Here is an 18,167-nt window from a genome sequence, read left to right as displayed (position 1 = left end):
GGGGTCGGGCTCCAAATTCCTTAATAGGACGCCCATAGCCCAAGAGTTAAATACAAGAATAAACAAATGGGACTTACTTAAACTAAAAAGTTTTTTCTCAGCAAGAGAAACAATAAGAGAGGTAAATAGGGAACCTACATCCTGGGAACAAATTTTTACTCCTCACACTTCAGATAGAGCCCTAATATCCAGAATATACAAAGAACTCAAAAAATTAGACAATAAGATAACAAACAACCCTATCAACAAATGGGCCAAGGACCTGAACAGACACTTCTCAGAGGAGGACATACAATCAATCAACAAGTACATGAAAAAATGCTCACCATCTCTAGCAGTCAGAGAAATGCAAATCAAAACCACCCTAAGATACCATCTCACTCCAGTAAGATTGGCAGCCATTATGAAGTCAAGCAACAATAAGTGCTGGCGAGGATGTGGGGAAAAGGGTACACTTGTACATTGCTGGTGGAACTGCAAATTGGTACGGCCAATATGGAAAGCAGTATGGAGATTCCTAGGAAAGCTGGGAATGGAACCACCATTTGACCCAGCTATCGCCCTTCTCGGTCTATTCCCTGAGGACCTTAAAAGAGCATACTATAGGGATACTGCCACATCAATGATCATAGCAGCACAATTCACAATAGCTAGACTTTGGAATCAACCTAGATGCCCTTCAATAGATGAACGGATTAAAAAACTGTGGCATCTATACACAATGGAGTATTACGCAGCACTAAAAAATGACAAAATCATGGATTTTGCAGGGAAATGGATGGCATTAGAGCAGATTATGCTAAGTGAAGCTAGCCAATCCTTAAAAAACAAATGCCAAATGTCTTCTTTAATATAAAGAGAGCAACTAAGATCAGAACAGGGAAGAAGAGCATGAGGAAAAGATTAACATTAAACAGAGACGAGTGGGGGGAGAGAAAGGGAGAGAGAAGGGAAACTATGGAAATAGAAGGAGACCCTCACTGTTACACAAAATTGCATATAAGAGTTTGTGAGGGGAAAGGTGAAAAAAAAAAAAACAAGGGAGAGAATTAAACAACAGCAGATGGGGTAGAGAGGGAAGATGAAAGGGAAGGGGAGGGGGGATAGTAGGGGATAGGAAAGGTAGCAGAATACAACAGTCATTAATATGGTATTATGTAAAAATGTGGATGTGTAACCGATGTGATTCTGCAACTTGTATTTGGGGTAAAAAATGGGAGTTCATAACCCACTTGAATCAAATGTATGGAAGATGATATGTCATGAGCTTTGTAATGTTTTGAACAACCAATAAATAAATAAATAAATAAATAAATAAATAAATAAATTTTTTTAAAGGGGGAGGGGGTCTGGGGATGAGCTCAGAGGTAGAACACTCCTGACTTCAATCCGCAGTACCAAAAAAAAAAAAAAAAAGTGATACTCTTACTAAAGAGAAGAAGGAATGGAATTTACCCAAGGAATGCTAAGTTGGTTTAACATTAAAAAAAAAAAAAAAATCAACATAATTCATCATATCAATAACACAGTGTGGGAATTCCTATAGCTAGTTCTACAGTGTTACCTATAATTGATGCTCAACTTCTTAAATGATGAAAAATGGTTATCTCATTGTTTAGATTTACAGTTCCCACGTTAGAATAAACATCATTTATTGGCCATTCTTATGTCTTCAGTGAAATTCTTATTTGTATCTTTTAACTATTTCTTTTCTGTTTTTTTTAATTTGGACAAGTTATTTCTGTATTCTGGTTACTAATCCTTTACAAGGAATATGCATTACAAATCTCTTATCCAATATTTTTCTCCTTCACTTTTGAAAATTATTTAACAAAATTAATTTTAATGTATTTTAATTTATCAATCTTCTCCTTCAGTGGGTCCTTTTTTTGTAAATTACTGATATCCTTCCCAACCCCTAAGGTCACAGGAATATTCTCCTACATTTTCTTCTAAGAGGTATTTAAAAAAAAAAAAAAAGCTAGGACTTCTATAATTTGAGGAGAAAGGCACTGTGTTTTTTAACTACTTGCCAGGGACTGTACCTGTATTGTAGAACTATAACACAATAGACTATTAAAATTACCTTTAAGCAGATTACAGGTTGAACATAACTTATTCAAAAATATTTCGAACCAGAAATGTTTGGGATTTTGGATTTTTTTCAGATTTTATAATATGTGTAAATACATAATGAGATATCTTAGGGAGGAGACCAAAATCTAAACACAAAATTTACATTTCATATACTTTATACACAGTCTGAAGATAATTTGATACAATTTAAAAAATAACTTTGTGCCATGAAATAAAGATTCATGCTATGAGATTTTTCATTTGTGACACGTTAGCATTCAAAAAGTTTTGGATTTTGAAGCATTTCAGATTTTTGGATGAGTGATGTTCAACTTGTATAAACCAAAGAGCTAACCCAAAGCAATATATACGTAATGGTTAAATTAAGGGTTAAACATGATCAAAGTTTAAAATAATAAGGGCAGGGACAAATCAACGAGAATTATGATAATTAGAAAAATTTCATGAATAAACTGTTAACTTTCCCTTAATAATTCTGATTTAGGATAACAACAAAATCCAGAACTTGTCTAAAATATATCCATACTTAAGAGTCATTGATAAAAACCACAAAGTATGAATTAGTATAAAACCTGGTATGTGATATCAACAGGAAATGGGAAATGTTTATAACAAGAGTAATAATGTTAAATTATATAAAATTAGGCTGGGATTGTAGCTCAGTGGTAGAGCACTTGCCTTGTACACACAAGGTCCTGGGTTTGATCCTCAGCACCACATAACAATAAATAAATAAAAATAAAGATATTGTGTCCATCTACAACTAAAAAAACATTTTAAAAAATTATATAAAATTTTTATTTTGTGTGCCTGAATTGCTCACATATATAACTCAGATTTACCCAGTCCAACAATGCAGACAACTGGGAAATTCAAAGTCTGGGAATGTACTTTAGAGATAGAGCATGTACTTAGCATGTGTAAGGCCCTGGGTTACATATCTAACATTACACACACAGAAAAAGTTGACAGGGTAGATGACTTAGAGAACAGTATTAATTGCTACTATTATCAGAGTACTACATAGTCATAAAATGGAGCTATGGCTTGATTCTCAAAAGAAGAAAGAATAATCTCTTCCAGTAAATCATGTTAAAGTGGCTAAACTTGAAACATAAGCTTTTCTCCACCAGCCCTAACATTCAGATTATCAACACTACAAATACGTGGTTTGGGGAATAATATTTTTGCAGCAAGATTTATATATAAAACATAAACACTTTATGTGTGTTTGTGTGTGCACATGCATGTGTATATTTATGTATAAAACACAGAAGATAACAGCCAATCAGCAGTATAGCAGCCAATCAAGAAAATAATTCTCAATAATATTAAAGTATATAATTTCCTTAGTGCACCTAAGCATTCACATTGCTATGTGATAAAGCAATAATAATAAAGATTTGTAAAAGGAAGAAGCAATAATGACTAATTTTAGCAATGCCACAATTTAATACAAATGGTTTTTAATCACTTTCTCACACACTATTAGAATAGCTTGCCTATTGTATCATCTTTCAAAAGAGCTACAGCCGAGTCACACAAATGAGAATTTTGTGATTTGACACAATTCTCAAATAAGATCATAGATCATTGGTAAGAGAGAGGTAGAAAAAAACTACTAATACCAAGTATAGTATCAGTATATTGTGTTTTTTGTAATTTTTAAAAATATTTATTTTTCAGTTACATGTGGACACAACATCTTTTATTTTTTATCTTATGTGGTGCTGAGGATTGAACCCAGTGCCTCACAAGTGCTAGGCAAGCACTCTACCACCAAGCTACAACCCCAGCCCTAATGGAGAGAATTTTTTTTTTTTTGTAGCAATAGACGGACAGAATACCTTTATTTTATTTGTTTATGTTTATGTGGTGCTGTGGATCAAACCCAGTGCCTCATGCATGCTAGGCAAGCGCTCTGCCACTGAGAATTTTGAATATTCCTGAAACACAAAGAAATGACATACAGTGCTGAGGTTGTAGCACAGTGGCAGAGTGTATGCCTTGCATCTGTGAGGCCCTAGGTTCAATTCTCAGCACTACAAATAAATAAACAAATAGACAGATAGATAAATAAATAAAGGTTCATCAACAACTAAAAAATTATTTTAAAAAAAAAGGAATGTATATGCCAACTGTATATGCCAATTACCCTAATCCAATTGTTACATTCTGTATGCGTATTACATGTATTGAAATATCACAATGTATGCCATACACATGTACAATTATTAAGTATCAATAAAAAATAAAAAACAAGTGTAATGCCAATAAACTTACCCGATGCTCATCTGAAAACTCTGCCTCCACATACTTAGAATTATGAGTAAATCTCGATATCAATCTAAAATGGCAAGACTAGAACTACTATGTAAATTTTGTTTCAAAATATATTTCATTTTGATATTCTGAAGTAGGTACTATCACTTCATATCTGCCTTTCATACCAGCCATCATTCCTGGCAACTTCTTTCAGCTTTCATTCAAATTGTTAAATTTATACTTCTAACAATATGAGAAATGGAATTTAAATAAATTTATTGCAAAATTTAAAGTGATTGGCAAAAAAAACCTCAAAACAATGTACATAAGCATAATAACATGCCAAGATAGAAATAATGTTGAAAATAAGAAATCATATTTTGTAATGTCTTCAAGTCTTACCTATTCACTCCCTATACCTGTGAATCCAGTATTCCTCATTTTCTAATCTTCTTATTATGAAGTCTGCATGCTAAAGCAGATGAGTATTTCACAATTCACCTCAAAACATACTAGTTTAGTTATCAGGATTACCTGCATGGATTTCAGGGAAGCATAGCTTTGCGCATACCTGCAACTCCAAAATTCTTTCCCCAAGGTTTATGTCTTAATTTCCTAAAGATTTTTTTCCTTTTGCCCCATTAACCATGTACCTCCACAAACTTCTTAAAATGGAACAAGTTTATCTCTGTCATTTAACCTAACCCAGCTGGTCAATCCAGTTGCAGGGTTCCTTAATACACAAACTCTGCTTGATGAGAACAATGGTCATCTTCCCAGATACCAGAATCTAAAATTCCTGAATATGACTGAATAATTAACCAACTTGGTAGGAAGCAAAGCCTACTCTCAACCAAAAGCTGAAATGTCATATACTGTCTTTACCCCCAGTCCTAGACTACTTTTTATCAATAAAGACAACTCCAATAAACTTGCATATGCAGATCTTTCCTTGAAATACATTCAGTTCAGTTCCTTTGGATATATAATCAGTAGTAAGACAGCTGGATCATATAGTAGTTCTACATATAGTTTGGGTCTTAAATGTCTCCAAATGCCTATGTGTTGAAGGCTTGGCTGTCAGTCTGTGGCATTATTAGGAGATAGTGGAACCTTTAAGAGGTAGGACCTAGTCAAAGTTAATCACTTTAATTTAGCTTCTCAATTAAACTGGAAGCATGCCTCCATGAAGTAAGCAGCTTCCTCTGCCACATGCTCTACACCATCATGTGCTCCCTTACTATAGCCCCAAAGGCATCAAGGCCAAGTGACCATAGACTGAAACCTCTGAACTTTGTGAGTCAAAAATAAACTTTTCTTCCTTATAAGTTAATTTATATCAGGTATTTGTCACAGAGATAGAGAGTTGACTAACACTAAGTCATGACATATAACCTAGGCTTAGCCAATCAAACACCTCTGACCCTACATGAGGAGTTAGTACCACAAATATACATGTTTGGTGGCAGAGTAGAAAGTACACACTTTCCAGAGGTAGCAATGACAACCGTGCCAAAAGAATCATCCCATTCCAAATGTCACATTATAAGGGAAGATATCTAGTGGTCAAGGAATGCAGCAGCATCTCTACACCAGACCATTTCTGTGGCATGATTTTGGCTACGGATCTAGCATCAGAGTTTCCAAACCTGGATTCCCAGCCTTTGAAGAATTCTGTGAGCTACCCTATGTCCTTTCAATACACTGATGTTCTGCTTAAATCAGCTACAGATAGTATCTATGATACACAACTAAAATTCCAAATAATGTGCAGCTCTTCTAGACTCAGTTGCCTTCTGATAATTACTCTGCTCTTATGTCTTTTAGTGCTAGGCTTTTACATGTCAAAGATATGTTATTATTTATCTTAAACTTTCAGGTTCTAATTCCAGTGCCCCTTCCTAGACAAATAAGCTGAACCTATCTTGACCATACAGTGCTTTTAATTCCATTTACAACTTAATTCTTCCCTAATTTTTAACAGCAGTTAGCTTTAGCTTCTCAATTAAACTAAAAGATCCTTGAAGACTGAAGTAACATCATAATACGTTTATTATGATCCATTGCCTATTATGGCATTACAAACTTTGATATGTGTTTCCTGATTGATTAGATTCTTGTCTTTTAGTTTACTGAACTCCTTTAATTTCATAACTTCAAGTAAGACAGACCAAGCATGCTACTGATATTTCCTGCTTTTAGAGTGAAAATACATAAACTGAGAGTATGGAATAATAGGTATTACTAAAAGACTTTAACACATTCAAAAATTTCACACATGTAAAATAATTTGCTTTGTTTAGAAAACTCTAAAGACAACTATTCAAAGAAGGAAATTTTTAACAATGAAAAAGTACTTGTACAGAAAATAAGCATATAAGTATTTTGTGCAAACACAAAACAAGAAAAAATTATAATAGCCACAAGTTATTGAATACTTATGTTCTAGACATCCTGTTAAGTGCTTTATATGAATTCTTATTAAATCTTGCTATTAGCTTTCTTTTAGTTTTTGTTTTTTGAGTTGCTGGGAATTGAATCCAGGACCTTGAGCACACCAGGTAAGGACTCTGTGGCTGAGCTATAACCTCAGCCTGAGACTATTTTTACAGAGGGGAAAATGAAGCACAAAAACTCCCCAAGGTCACTCATCTGGGAAGCAATGGAGCCATGATTCCAACTCAGGGAGACCAACTCCAAAAAATTTAACTACTCCTCAATCAGGCCTATGCCAGCAGTGTTCAGGTACCTCAGAGACTTGACAGTAGTTTTATTTCCCCTCCCCAATTCTGTTAACTTCTGGATTTGTGTTTCCCAGAATATATCATTCTCTTTTAGACTTTCCTGCCTTAAACTCATGCTGTTGTCTCAGGCTAGAATGCACTGCTCTTTTTTATCCACCTAGCAAAACCCTACTCAATTTTCAAACAGTGGCTTAAAAACAACTTTCTCTGTGAAGCCCTCTTCATTCCTCCCACACTTTCTGCCCCCATTCCTGGGGGAAGAAACACATCACTCCTAGATCCCTGGAAACAATGAATCACAGATACTTCTATTGTTCAATTTATTTGAATTATAATTATATTTTTACAGAGCTACCTACTGGACACTATATTACACTGCAAGCTTTAGACTAGAATGCATAATGATCCCAGTTTAAGTTCAACTACAATTTAAGTGAATAGTTTCTAATAATCAAAACAGCATCATTTGCTAGATGCAATGGCACATACCTAAGGCAAGAGGATCAAAAGTTTGAAGCCAGCCTCAGCAACTTAGCAAGACCCTAGGCAACATAGTAAGCCCCTGTCTCAAAAAGGGCTGAGGATGCAGCTCGGTAGTAAAAGCACCCCTGGGTTCAATCCCCATCCCCTCCCACCCGCTTAAAAAAAAAAAAACAACAACCAGCATCATTCATTCTAATAATATTTTACTAGGGCTGGGGTTGTGGCTTAGTGGTAGAGCACTTGCCTGGCATGTGCGAGGCACTGGGTTCGATTCCCAGCATCACATATAAATAAATCAATAAAATAAAGGTCCATTGACATCTTTAAAAATATATATATATTTTACCAATCTCTATATGGCCATATACCTCAAAAATCATTGATGAGTAAAATTACTATCTTACACTTCCTAAGTTCAGAAAGGGAATTTTAAACTGCATCTTACCAATCATTTTTCAATGCCCACATTAAGACTCTAGCATTACAATTTCCAAATAATACCACAGTTGTAGCAAATTACAAATCTTTTTTAAAATATTTTTTACTTGTATAGATAGACACAATACCTTTACTTATTTTTATGTGGTGCTGAGGATCGAACACAGTGCCTCACACATGCCAGGCAAGTGCTCTATGACTGGGCTACAACCCCAACCCCACAAATATTTTTTAATTGGAAATACTCCATCCACTATATTTGTTAAAGCAAAGGTCCAAGAATAAGACATTTACACTAACAGAGACAAATCAAACTATATTGCAAAAGATGCTGAATTAATCCACATCTGAATACTCACTCACTCTCTTCCATTCCTATATCCTAATTTGTTTCACTAAACTAATACTAACTATTACTCCATCTAATGTTCCTTTTTTTAATAAGGGCTTTCTTGAGATATAATTTGCCTACAATACAATTTCCTATTTAAAGTATATAACTTAAGCCAAGCATGGAAGCACACACCTATAATTCCAACTATATGGGAGGCTGAGGTAGGAGGATCACAAGTTCAAGGCCAGCCTAGGCAATTTTGGAGAACCTACCTCAAAATAAAATTCTAAAAAAGAGCCAAGGCTGTAGTTCAGTAGTAGGGCACTTGCTTAGCATGTGTGAGGACCTAGGCTCAAACACCAGTTTGGGGGGAAAAAAAAAAAGGTAAATAAATATATTTATATGTGTGTAAATAAATTATAGGATTCACAGTTACACAACTATCACCACAGTTGATTTTTCATTTTCATCATCTCCAAAAGAAACCTGTACCCATTTAGCAGTATTTCTCTATATCAGTCAGGGTTCTAGAAAAGCAGAACCAATAACATGTGTATGAAAACACACACACACACAGAGATTAATGTTTTTAAATACCTTTATTTTGTTTATTTAGTCTTATGTAGTCCTGGGGCTCAAATCCAGTGCCTCATATGTGCCAGGCAAATGCTCTACCACTGAGCCACAACCCCAGCCCCCAGAGAGATTAATTTTAAGAAATTGGCTCATGTGATTGTGGGGCCTGGCAAGTCTGAAATCAGCAGTGTCAGACTGGAGAGTTCAGGAAGAGCTGTTATTGCAGTTTTAACCACTGGTTCTCTGGGGACAGAATTCCTTCTTGGGGGCAGGGGTCTTTTCTCAGTCTTTTCTCCTTAGGATTCAACTGATTCAACTGATAATGGCCTGCTCACATTACAGAGGAAATACACTTTACTCAAAGTCTATTGGTATGTTAATCATATCTAAGAAATACCTTCACAGCAACATCTAGACTGAGTTTGACCAAAAACACAACCTAGCCAAGTTGACCCAAAATTAATAATCACACTCCTCATTACTCCCTGCCCCTACCAACCTGTCTCAAAATAAAAAAGACTGGGAATGTAGCTTTGTGATAAAGTGCCCCTGGTTCAATCCCCAGTGGTGGGGCGGGGTGGGGAGTGAGAATTTAGAATAAGGGTCTAGTACTTGGTTTTTATTTTGGGGATAAGAAATCTAGATTCTAGTTTTAATTACTACTAAATGACCTTGTGCAAATAAACTCTAAACAAACTCTTTTTGGATAAAAGGAGCCAGACTATAGTGTTCTACTTACTTTTTAAGAGTGTTAAACAAGTGTTCTACTTACTTTAAAAGAGTGCTAAACAGATCAAATAAAATAAGAAAATACTTTAAAATACTTCCTTTAAATACCCAAGAAAGTATTATTCTGCATGAGTGTATGTATGTATATTCAAAACTAATATAAACCACATGATTACCTACAGTCCCAAAACACTTAGCAAAGTGTCTTGAACATTATTATTCTCAATCAACAATGATTTATACAAAGACTATATACTGGTAATTGAGTCCATGATCTCAAATTGAGAACTAACTTGAATGACCTTCTGCCCTTTGACTCTCCAGGGGCTTGTAGAAATACAACTACTCCATTGTTCATATTTCATTTACTCAAAATTTATATAGTACCCACTCCTTTGTTCTCAAGTGTTTGCCTGAGGGAAATAGTACATTTGCATCATGGTTATTTTGTTGTCTATATCCTATAATGAAATTATATACAAAGTTCTATAGGAATATAGAGAAAGAAGCAATTAATTCTTCAGTTAGTGGGAGACAGGAAAAGTTTCACATTGGAACAAAGCCTCAAGGGATGAAGGAGAGAGGTCATTCTGGAAGGGAATACAGCAAAAGGCACTTGTAGAAACAGTAAGCATTGTCAAAGGGCTGGTACACAGTTTGGGATAAAGAAAAAACTGTAATAAAATATAAAGCTGGGAGGAAAAAAGAAAACAAGGAACAGATTTTAATATTAAACATTAATGGGGCAACAACCAAGATTTTTGAACAGGGGTATAAATCGTCTACCTGAAGTACCAGTAAGAGAAGCGTGGTACCCAGGAGAGGAAAGAGTACTGACAACATTTCAGCAGCTAATAAATGCCAACCTTTTTCTTGATTCAAATAATCACCAAGTAACCAACATACACTAAGAACCAATCTTGCAATCTTTTCACTTAAACCCTAAATGACAGACACTCTCCTCTCTATTTACCAAAGAGAATGGATACTAAGCTCTAACATAAATACCACTTAAGAAAACCAAATAAGAGCCTGAGAAGCTAGAGTGAATTTAACCTTACTTACAAATAAGTGGAGAAAAAAATGGTTTTAAGTGTACTCACCCATAAAATTATACATATGTATATTTTCCCCACCCTGTGGTAGCTTGGAACTCAGGGCCTTGTACACACTAGGCAAGTACTCTGCCATTGAGCTATATCCCCAGCCCATTTTATTTTCTGACAAGGTCTAGCTAAATTGTCCAGATTGGCCTTAACTTGTGATCTTCCTGCCTCAGTCTCCGAAGTGGCTAGGATTACAGGCATGTACCCACCTACCACTCATACTTTTTTTGTTTTTGTTATTAGAATTGGGGATTAAACCCAAGGCTATGCATGCTAGCAAGCATTATACCACTAAGCTACATTCTCAACCCACCACCCATACTTTTTTAACTACTTGAAATAACAGAGAAAATAGTTCATCAATTTCCCACTATTGTAAAAAGTAACACTGAGTTGAGCACAGTGGTGTACACCTATAATCCCAGCAATTCTGGCAGGAGAACTGCAAGTTTGAGGCCACTCTCACAAATTTAGTCAGGCCCGGTGTGGTTGTGCATGCCTGTAATCCCAGCACTAGGGAGGCTGAGACAAGAGGATTGTGAGTTCAAAGTCAGCCTAAGCAACTTAGTGAGGTCCTATGCAATTTAGCAAGACCCTGTCTCAAAATAAAACATGAAAAGGGCTGGGAATGTGGCTCAGTGGTAAAGCACCTCTGGGTTAAATCCCCAGTACCCACCCACCCACTCAAAAAACTTAGCCAGGCCCTAAGCAACTTAGTGAGACCACAAAAAGTAACATAGAAATAAATAAATATGTGCTTTATACTGGCTTTCTATCCATGTTAACATTAACCTTAAATATAGTGTGTGTCAAACAATTTTCTCACAAAAAAAACAGCACCTTTTAATGACCTTTTTACTTCTGTGAACAACAACAAAAAAAATTAGTTATCTGTTAAACACACAAAACCAGTGAATGTATAATCTACCTATCTCAAAAGATATTGCCAGGATCTTTGCAGTCATGTTTAAACATGCTAAAGAAAAAGGAAAGAACCAATCTTGGTTTTTTCCTTTGCAAAGACTTCCTTGCAATGTCATTGGAACATGTCCTATCCTTCCTCCTTCTTGCCTTTGCTTAAGCAATTCCTCCTTTCCTTGATTGACTCTATCTAAATAGAGTGCCCTTTATTAAAAATGTTAAGGTCTAGAGACTGGGGTTTAAAGCTCAATGGCCACCTTGCCTAGTAAGAGCAAAACCCTAAATTCAATCTGCAGTAACACACTCACACACACAGTCCTAAGGTCAATAAAATCTTTAGTTCTTACAGTTTCTCTCTTTGCTGAAGTTCTAATGGACAATTTAACACTCTTGTCTGATTTCATTTCTGGCAATTAATCTTTTTATTCCAAATGATCTTACAAAAATCACATCCTAGCTAAAATATTACAAAGTCTTGGAATGGCTTTGGTTATGAGCTCAGGCTCTAGAGTCAAGAGTAAAAATATCTGGGCTCAAATCTCAGTTCTACCATTTACTAGGTAGGTGAACTTGGGCAAGTTAACCTAACCTAATTTCTGTGTCCCGATTTCCTCATTTGTGTGGGAAAAGTAAGCACCTATCTCAAAGAGTTGAGGATTAAATAAATAAGTTAAAGGTAAAACAGTTAATTGAATCTCTTTTGTCTTGTCTTGGTCCTGGGAACTGAACACAGAGGTGCTCTACCATTGAGCTATATTCCCATCCCTTTTTAAGTTTTTCTTTTGAGATAGGTCTTGCAAGGTTGCTAAGGCTGGTCGCAAACTTGTGATTTTCCTGCCTCAGCCTCCCAAGTTGCTGGGATTATAGGCTTCTGTCACTGCTCCTGGCATGTGTGAAGCATTTAGGACAGGGCCTGGTACAGGGCCTGGCATATAGTTAGTGCACAAGTGTTGGTTAAACACTTACTCATTTTTCCCTGTTCCAGGTCAGTCTATACATACTGTTCTTGCATTATTTTTTCTTTCTTTCTTTTTTAATATTTCTTTTTCAGTTGTAGTTGGACACAATACCTTTTATTTTATTTCTTTATTTTTATGTGGTGCTGAGAATCGAACCCAGGACCTCACACATGATAAGCAAGCGCTCTACCATTGAGCCACAACCCCAGCCCACATCATTCTTTCTTAAATGGTGGTTTTAGTGTCAGTGCCTCTGCTCAGAACTCTCCTTGACCTTTACTAAAACAAAGGTGCCACATTCTTGGCTTGGTAATGAAGGCACTGCACAACCTGACACCACACTACTCAGATTTATTTACTCAAAATCTCCTTTATACAAAATAGTAGGAAACAGACACATCTCCTCCAGGGTCTGATAATTAACTACAAAGACACAAACATAAAAACAACATGTCACCCATAAAATGGATGATGTTTACCCATAACTCTCCAAAAGAACACTCCAATATAATAAAATCAGTTTCCTCAGCAATGCGAAGATGCCAAGCTGATTCAAACATTTCTCCTTTTCTTTTATTCTACCCACATCCCCTGAAAACAAAAACAACTAAAAAAAGCTTTACTTTTATTTATCCACCCCATCACTTTCTTATGATTTAAACACATATATTATCATCTCAATCAACTGTTTTCAAGGTGAATAATCACCCTCTCTATATAATATATAATAAGCTCCTACAAAGAAAAAATAATCACTTCTTAGGAGTTGCCATTTCTTCTCACCTCAATACCATATCCTTCATTAAAACAGATCATGACAGAACAGGTGCTCAAACATATGCAAAGTGAGAATGGCAAGACAGCCAGTACTACTAAGTAAATTACAATGAGACTATGGTAGACTACTGTGTCAACCACTAGCCTGTCACCAGTGCCCAAAGCCTCAAATCAAAAGGTACCATTCAAATCACAAGTCTTTTCACCAACTCCTTCTATGCAACTACCGTATGGGTTGATTTGCTTGCTCATGAGCACTTTTGAGTCAACTGAAGGACTAATAATCATTTTGTTACCTAATTTGAAGAGTCTGAACTCCAAAATGGAGTGAAGGATGATACACAGAGCCAGGACAATTGTTACATCCCTGAGAAGATGATTTGGGAAAGATATTAAAAACTACACTTTGTGGCAAACCTGTCATCCTCCAACATGCAGGTTTAAATACAATGAAACATTCCATGGATTTAGCATTAAAAAGTGTCAGCTAGATTTCCATCTGCCTACATTTTGTCAGTTTTCTATAATGAATGTTATTTGTATAATCAAAAAAGTTTCAAGTATTTATTATTTCTTCAAACTTTTAATGGCCCTCCCAAGTTACCCACAAATTGAAAGTCAAGTCAACCAAAGGGCATATTACTCCCATTTCCAACCCCCCAAGCAAAATGTCTACTTGGACAAAGTTATCAACTTCATTAGTTTCTATTTTTAAAATTACTTCAACGTGTATCACATTAAAGAAAAATGATTTTTCATTAGCTTCCTAAAATTGCATAGCACAATAGCAAATTACAAAGTGCTATTCTGTCAAGAGGATTCTCTGTTCCCCCACAAACACCCTCCTCCTTCTCTGAGTACTGAGCCCTTAATAAGGGCCAGGCACAAGGTGCTAAGTGATTTACATAATTATCTCAATCCTCAAAACAATGAGAGGGGGGCTGGGGATACAGCTCAGTGGTAAGCTTCTGCTTTGCACCCAAGCACCAAAAAGAAAAGAAAATTGAAGCTTAGAAATGTTTAAACAACAAACTTCTTTGAAATGATACTTATAGGAGAGGATTCTTGTGTTTTATAATTTGCTAGAGATATATATTAGGCCTGAGGATTTTTGTTATTAGCTGATCACAGCATAAATTTCCAAACTACAAAGTTCACATAGAAAACAGTAAATGATGATATTTGGTCAAACTGGTATGGTTTTTCAGTAACTCCCAGCATCTGGCACATAATAGATGCTCAATAAAAACCTGTCTAGTCAAATCAAGCTTTAATTCCTAAACAAGTTGAAAGCATGGCAAGATCTGAGAGGTTATTATTTTAACTAGACTATGTGGTAGTTAGTTAATAATTCTATGTACACATTAATTGCCTCATATCCTGAATGTTATTTTAGCTAATAAGGCAAAAGAAAAAAACAGGTGAAAATGATAGAAATAAAACAAGTCTATCCTTCAAAAATAAGGTTTTTGTTTGTTTGGGTTTTTACATGTGTGCGGGAGAGTGGGTACTGGGGATCAAGCCCAGGGCCTTGCACATGCTAGGCAAGCACTCTACTGAGCTATATTCCCAGCCAAATGATAAAAAGTTTTCCTAAATAACAAATTCCATTTAAATTTCAACATGTCATCTAAATTCATAACTACTAATACTGATATATTCTTAGTCATCCCAAAATAGTTGGGTTTTTGTTTGCTTGTTTGTTTTTGTGGTGCTGCATGCTAGGCTAGTGCTCTACCACTAAACAATCTATCCCCCAGCTCCTATTGATCTATAAATTAACCTACTATGAGGGTTTTGGTATAGCCATGGGAAGCACTGTGCATTCAGCACTATTTTAAAAAAAGAAAAACTGTAGTCTCCTTTTAGTGTTGAATCAAAGAAAGTATATTTAATAGCATACACTGTGAGCAAACCTATCATCTGATTAAGTTGGACCAAACTGTTGTCCAGGGACAAAAAGGCAAAAATGTAAAAGCTGGTTGAATTAAGACACTAGTTAACTGATACTTAGTTCAACAGCTGGAAAGATGAGCTCCAAGAACACTCATTTTAAAGGATTACAGAAAATGTATGAAGTCTTTGAAGCACCCAAGCTTTAGCTTCCAGGGAGAAAAAGGAGTCTGTTCCACAGGTAAATGAGCAGCTGGTGTTAATACAGAAAAATTGACATAATTTTTCAGATTTTATCCTACACAGAGTAGGTTATAGGTATTATACAAGCACACACACTTGGGCAATTTCATCCTCCTCTATTTAAAAGGTAATTTATTTAATAATTCTTTAAGTCAGTAGCCACAGAAGTATTTTCTTGCTTCGATATGAGGCTCATGTTTCTTTCATTTCAAAAAACTACTCTTGAAGACTTATATTCTTTTAAGAAAAGCTTGATCATTTAACTCAAAGAGGGGGCAAAAAGTCAGGAGATGAAACCTGAGATATTCCTATTAGCCTTACATAACTTACTTTAAGTTGGAATTGATTCAGTATAAATTGATTCAGTTCAAATAAAACCTCAGGTTTAGGCACAAAGATGAACTCTTTGGTATACATACACCACCCCCATACAAGATTAAAAAACGAAAGGATCTTACTCTTTTGATTTCTTAAATTAAAAGCACATGCATACATTAATTAGAGTGTCAACATAAAAATGCCAAAATGTTTACACTTAAAATGAAATGCACTGAACTCATTCTGTTATATTTAAGTAATGCTGTAATTGATAGCATTGGATATAATTTCAGAAAATAAATTAATTTCCTAACACTAATGTTTTAATATCACCCTGTAAGTAAGCATTATGTACTAAATAAGTGCTGCAGAGAATATCAAAAAGTGATTTTCAAAAATAATAGGTATATTTTTCACCCAACTTGTAAACAAAACTCTGAAAACAAAAATTTACAGTTGTTCACACTTAATTAAGTTGCTTTGGTTATTGCAAATTATTCCTTCAAAAGTATAAATACGTAACAGACCTTTGAAAAACATTAAGCTTACACAAGCGATTAGATTATCCTTACTAGAAAGGCCCTTATCTGAACTCAACTAAAAGCTGTGTTAACTACATTTCACCACAGGGACACTTGAGCCCCGGTGTAATACAGGCCAAATTTTCCGAATTGCTTTGGGAAAGGCTACTTGCTTAATCAAGCACTGAAGTGCAGATTCACCTTTCTAAAAAGATTGAAAGCAAGATGCCAAATTTCACTATCTAGTTTTCCGAAAAGAATTAGGGTTTGAGATTTCACTGGGAATGACCACGTTATCAAGATGCCATCGCCCTCCTGAGTCATTTAATTACAATACCTTCTCTGTTTTCATTCAACCACCTCAATTAAATTTCCACTAGAATAAGGCACACAAAAAGTTGGTTCCATGGCCTTTTTGACAGTGTCCTCTGGATGCAACCCTGGGATCCTGCATACATTATGGCTCTCAGCAAAGAAACACTGAAAAGATTGTTAGACAATGTGGTGAAATTACCTTGCCAGTCTTGTGATCAAACCAGACGAGAGCATGGTTCCTTGACAGCACTTTGCAATCAAAGGTGGCATTATTCTGTGCTGGTCGACAGCGTGCCACCGAGCGGCCGATTTTGATGGGCTCATCCAGGTAGACATGACGCTCCTGAAACGGGTGCGAGTTCGGGCGGCAAGTGAAGATGGCCAAGGCAGACGGCATCGAGGACAGACTGGGGATGTCTCTCCTACCAGGGACAACAAGGAGTTCCTCTAGATTCGGAATGCTCTTCACAAGCCAACACCCCTATCCCCCCCAAAATTTTAAATTAAAACAAACTGCACATTCTCTAAGCATAACCAGTGAACATCAACAACTCTTCACTTGGGTGGGGAGACAAGCAAGCCCAAGTCCCATCACCTCCTTTAAAACACAGCAGCGCCCAGATCACAAAAAGTCCCCAACCAGCATCTTTCAGTCCATCTTCCCTGGGAAGAAAAGGCTCAAACATCGGGCAGCTTCGGCCAAGAAAACTCCTGGAAGACAGTTTGGGGACTGAAGGTATCCAAGCAGATGAGTCACACACCAATTCTTGTGTTTTGTTTGAGATCGCGGGCGCTTCTCCCCCTTGGTGGCGGAAACGTTGCAGCACTGCAGCATGAAGGAAGGGTCGGTTTGGTGCGGCCAGGAAGGTCCTTCGAGGCCAAAGAAAGGTGTAGCCAAAGCACCTCTGGGCAGCCACCGCTGGTGCTCAAGGGCCTCAGGGGTGGAGAAGCGAAGGCGACGGCGAGGGGGTCTAGAGGGCCAGCGGGACAGTCTGCATTGCCACTGCTGCGCGGAGGCCGCCCGGGAGTGGGCAAGGGTCCCCGGCCAGGCACGAGCCGAGGCGGCGGTCCTCAGCGCGAGGGGTGGAGGCCCGCAGGGGCTCTGGAAGCAGCCGAATCCGGACTCCCGGGCACCTGGCGGACGTCCCCGCGACCAGGGCGGGGACCCGGCTCCGCAGGCCGGTGCGGATTGAACGAGGCGCTACCCCAAGGAGGCTCGGACGACCGGGTCGGCGGGAAGTTGGTTCTTGGACGCCTGAGCTCTCGGCTGCCGCTCAGCACAACCCCTTAGGATCGCCCCCCGGAGGGTCGCATCTCAGGCACGGCAGCCGCAGATCCCGGAGGACGAGGAGGTGGGGGAGGGAGACTGGCCCGAAGGTTGAGGGAGAGGCCTGGAGGCCCCGGGTTGGGTCCGCCGCAGCCTCCACCACTCGCGGCCAGTGGGGCAA

At 37.2% G+C, this 18,167-nt stretch overlaps 1 protein-coding gene across 31 annotated transcripts in view; it reads right to left on the bottom strand.

The window, feature by feature from the left end:
- The window catches only part of Slmap (sarcolemma associated protein), a 155,559-nt gene extending 137,673 nt beyond the window's left edge, over positions 1 to 17,886 (bottom strand). For all 31 annotated transcript variants that reach the window (XM_046452768.2, XM_046452763.2, XM_046452784.2 and 28 more), the window contains exon 1: positions 16,919 to 17,886. In XM_046452768.2, coding sequence (XP_046308724.1) covers positions 16,919 to 17,116 — 198 coding nt within the window. In that variant the 5' untranslated portion in view covers positions 17,117 to 17,886. The remainder of the gene's footprint in view (positions 1 to 16,918) is intronic.
- Between the last annotated feature and the right edge of the window lie 281 nt (positions 17,887 to 18,167).

This window comes from Marmota monax, unplaced genomic scaffold, assembly GCF_021218885.2.
Source record: "Marmota monax isolate L192 unplaced genomic scaffold, Marmota_monax_Labrador192_F-V1.1 WCK01_AAM20220418_F8-fsc00042, whole genome shotgun sequence".
In the NCBI taxonomy this organism is placed as follows: domain Eukaryota; kingdom Metazoa; phylum Chordata; class Mammalia; order Rodentia; family Sciuridae; genus Marmota; species Marmota monax.
This window is presented reverse-complemented; position numbering and strand designations above follow the sequence as displayed.